General features: G+C 43.8%; 1 protein-coding gene across 1 annotated transcript in view; it reads right to left on the reverse strand.

Moving 5' to 3' along the window:
* Positions 1-25: 25 nt before the first annotated feature.
* Positions 26-3,627, reverse strand: part of SARC_03749 (hypothetical protein) — a 7,698-nt gene continuing 4,096 nt past the window's right edge. The window contains exons 5-8 of the mRNA XM_014302442.1: positions 3,423-3,564; positions 2,473-2,553; positions 891-980; positions 26-228 (exon numbers count right to left, since the gene is read on the reverse strand). Coding sequence (XP_014157917.1) covers positions 134-228; positions 891-980; positions 2,473-2,553; positions 3,423-3,564 — 408 coding nt within the window. The 3' untranslated portion in view covers positions 26-133. The remainder of the gene's footprint in view (positions 229-890; positions 981-2,472; positions 2,554-3,422; positions 3,565-3,627) is intronic.

Genomic DNA, 3,627 nt, shown 5'->3' on the forward strand with positions numbered 1-3,627 from the left:
ATATATATCATATATAAATATATATATACATAATAGTCATCTAGTCATCTATTTGTCGGCGTGTGCTCTCAATAGTGTCTGGGCCATTTTCACTACTCAGTATCGTGATACGTAACTACATGTACCCGCAACATCAGAACTTCTCCATATAAGGGCGGATATCCAGTTCTTGGGTCCAGGCGCATTTGGGCTGGTTGTACAGGTGCCAGTAGTTCTCGGCGACGGCGTCTGATACGGCAGAAATCAAGGCAATGAAAGCAAATAAACGTAAGTTAAATAATGAATATGAGAAACGCATAAGATGGATAATGACGTTAATGATCGTAAGATGAATAATAAAGTTGAAAATCTTCAGATGAATAATGAAGTTCATAAACGGAAGATGGATAATGAAGTTTAAGAAAGTAAGATGGACTATAAAGTTAATACAAGGAAGAACGCTTGCAGACACCAAGTTGTACCTACAAGTGATCGGTCTCGCAGTAGTCGGTAGAGGAGTTTTACGACAAACACGCCCCCGAACGAAAGTAATGTCTTTGCTCAATAAAGGCCCCGTTTCGTTGCAGAAATGGCGGGTTAACAATCTCTCCGTAGAACTTATCATTACCATATTCTACCATGCCATGAGGCAGGGACGAGGTACACACGATAATAAGGGTTGCGCGCCAGAAGTCCGAACGGGGGTATGTCATATCAAACACATGAACTAATTGACTGATTAGTGTATACCCCTCATAGGCTACAGCTGCGCAGGGCATTGACCCTGTAATATTCCTCAATTTCTTGTACTCTCTCTATATTCTCCATATATTCTTTCTATATTCGTGATACACACTATGACCGTCTAATTACTACAGCCATCAACAAATGATCTGGTGGCATACGCATACCTGGATCCATTATACCATCCGGTCCAACCTTGTCCACCAGGTGCTTGAAGTTCTCTTGTATCCAGGGAGTGTCAATCGCACCGTCGCAGACTATATATATATATATATACATATATATATATGTGTGTGTGTGTGTGTTCGGACAGATGGATGTAGCTCACATTAGCACTCTTGCAGGCGCATTTGAGTCATGTACTTTTGTTTACACGAGTTGTGCAATAACGAATATATGCACACACCCAATTGAGAGTATGTTCATGTTTGTTGTACGCCAATATCATGCGGGTGTGGTGCGTTCCCTTGACATCGCAACAGCTTGCGAGAGTTGAAGGCATTTCATGTTCATGGTCAAAAACGAAAAACGTACGCCCACAGACCACGATTTGGTCTAGCGCAGGTATTACCACCGTCCGAGATTCGAGTTCAATGTGGTCACTACTCGTCTGAAAACGTTTAACATCTTATGATAGATAGTATGCCGATCCAATCAACTACCCCCGTCACGGACGCATTCTTTGTGGGCACTATTAGACATTGAACGTTAAACGCTTTCGGATATATGGCATGTATGTCAATACAGGCCATTTCCCGCGTCGCTTACGCACACTTTCTATAATAAGTTTTGAACTTATATTCAACCGCATTAAGACTGTAGAACACCTACCCAATTGCCACGGAAGGGGCGTAGAGATAGCATGGGATACAACCTCCCCCCCCTTAGAAAAAGGAAATATGCAGTGCCTTAATATAGCAACATTTTAAAATACGTATTTGCCCGCTACTGTATGCGTTACCGTCAACGTGTACATATTTTCACCGTCAACGTGTACATATTTTCCAGTACATAGGCGATGTCAAGCAGCCTATAGTTACAACCATTTCGATTCTAAACATCCCTAATTCGGAAATCGTTCACATCCGATGTGCAAGACCACTGAATTCATACCACATTCACGTTCAGTCCCTAGTGGATTGTCATTACTCCAGGGGCCATGATACACACACCAGCTTTCAACGGCAACAAATCTAACCTATGAACACAACTACCCGCCAGGCGGATACATGGATAACTTGTGCCTGTCCCGCTACAACAGTAATGAGTGAGTGACAGTAGCGTTGACACTCAGCATACTCTAGGGGAAACAAACTCTGTCCATGGAGACAACAGCCACACAGCCGCATGCATACAGTCCACGACGAAATCAATTCTTATAGAAACAGTCTGTCATTAAATACAGTTCGGTACCTAAATCAGCACACGATAAAACACCCATTCAGAGCCAGATACATATGACAGGACACTGAACAACCTGATTTTCTGGGGCGTAATAGCTTTCCACAGGTTTTACGTTTTTCTGGTTAAGAACTGTAATTTCGCTTACTTTTCGCAACTTAGTAGAAAAAAAGTATCCTATATAAAAGTCTTATCCCCTGCGACAATCATTTCATTCTGAAAACTGGCAAACCTAGCTGGCCTGAATACACTGGTCACTCACCATACACCATACGCAATAATAGGCCTCGCAGAAGACGTAAATAACCCCAGCCCGCATGGGACCACGTGCGTACCGAAATGACATACCTACATGCGCCACGTGTATGCCCTGGGGGTGCAGTTCCCGAGCCATGCTTTGTGACAGCGAGCGCAGAGCGAACTTGGCTCCTACGATGTGGTACAGAAAAACATGGTGTCAATAAAGTGCAATAGACACAAGCTCCACTTCTGGCTGTGTACCGAACTGCGTAGAGAGCATAGTGTCAACAAAGTGTATTAGCCACACGCTTAACTTCCAGATATGTACCGAACTGGAATGTGCATTATTCATGGCTGTATGCAAACAACGTCAAATCCAACCGAAGTCCTCTGTGATGTCACTACTCTATCGATTACCACAATGTCGGAGTTCTGTGGTCAATACGCACATGTACGAAATGTGATAAGTTGAGGTGCGTACATATGCGTGCTTGTCCCGGTTTGTCCCGGTTCAAGTCGTACACGACATTGAGGTAAGTATATATCCGTGCATCCCCCTTATCTCAGTAGTGCTATATATCTACACGAGCACCTTCGTTGATGTGCCAGGAGAGGCGCTTGCAAATGATTACCGGTAAAGAACAGTGTACTGCATGCAGCAGAAAAGATTACTTGTGTGTGATACGACGCTTTCGTTCCGCATAGGTCACACGGCGACAATAAACCCTAAAACTTTAAAATCCCTAAACTCTATAGGTCACAGGGCAAAACTCTCAGCGGCACATAATGATAGCAGCCGACAAGCATCGGACTTCGACTTTGCAATTGATAGTCCCCTGGTAGACTAATCTAAACTACACCTCTACATATGGTGTCATTCTGTTATAAATTGAGCCCTCACCAGACACTGCCAGTGATATTTTACCTACAACTTACACGGAGAAAAACTAACGAACGAGATGTGCCTCGGTGATATACGGCGTATAACGTTTTCACAATGATCAGCGGCCTTGGTTATGAGGCAAGTTATAACGTTGTTCAGTTTGTAGGCGACCTACCTGAGAAAGCGGAGAAGCCCGAGCCGCCTCTGAGCGATGCAGTAGCGCCTGTGAAGAACACAGCGCCAGACTGTCGTTGTACCATGACCTTAGACACTTCTCGGCCCATATGAAACCCACTCAGACACGCCATCTCCCAGACCTGTATGAGGAACGGGACAACCGCATACAATATATATATATATAAATATATATATGTGTGTGT

The sequence above is a fragment of the Sphaeroforma arctica genome, assembly GCF_001186125.1.
Source record: "Sphaeroforma arctica JP610 unplaced genomic scaffold supercont1.198, whole genome shotgun sequence".
NCBI classification, from domain to species: Eukaryota; class Ichthyosporea; order Ichthyophonida; genus Sphaeroforma; species Sphaeroforma arctica.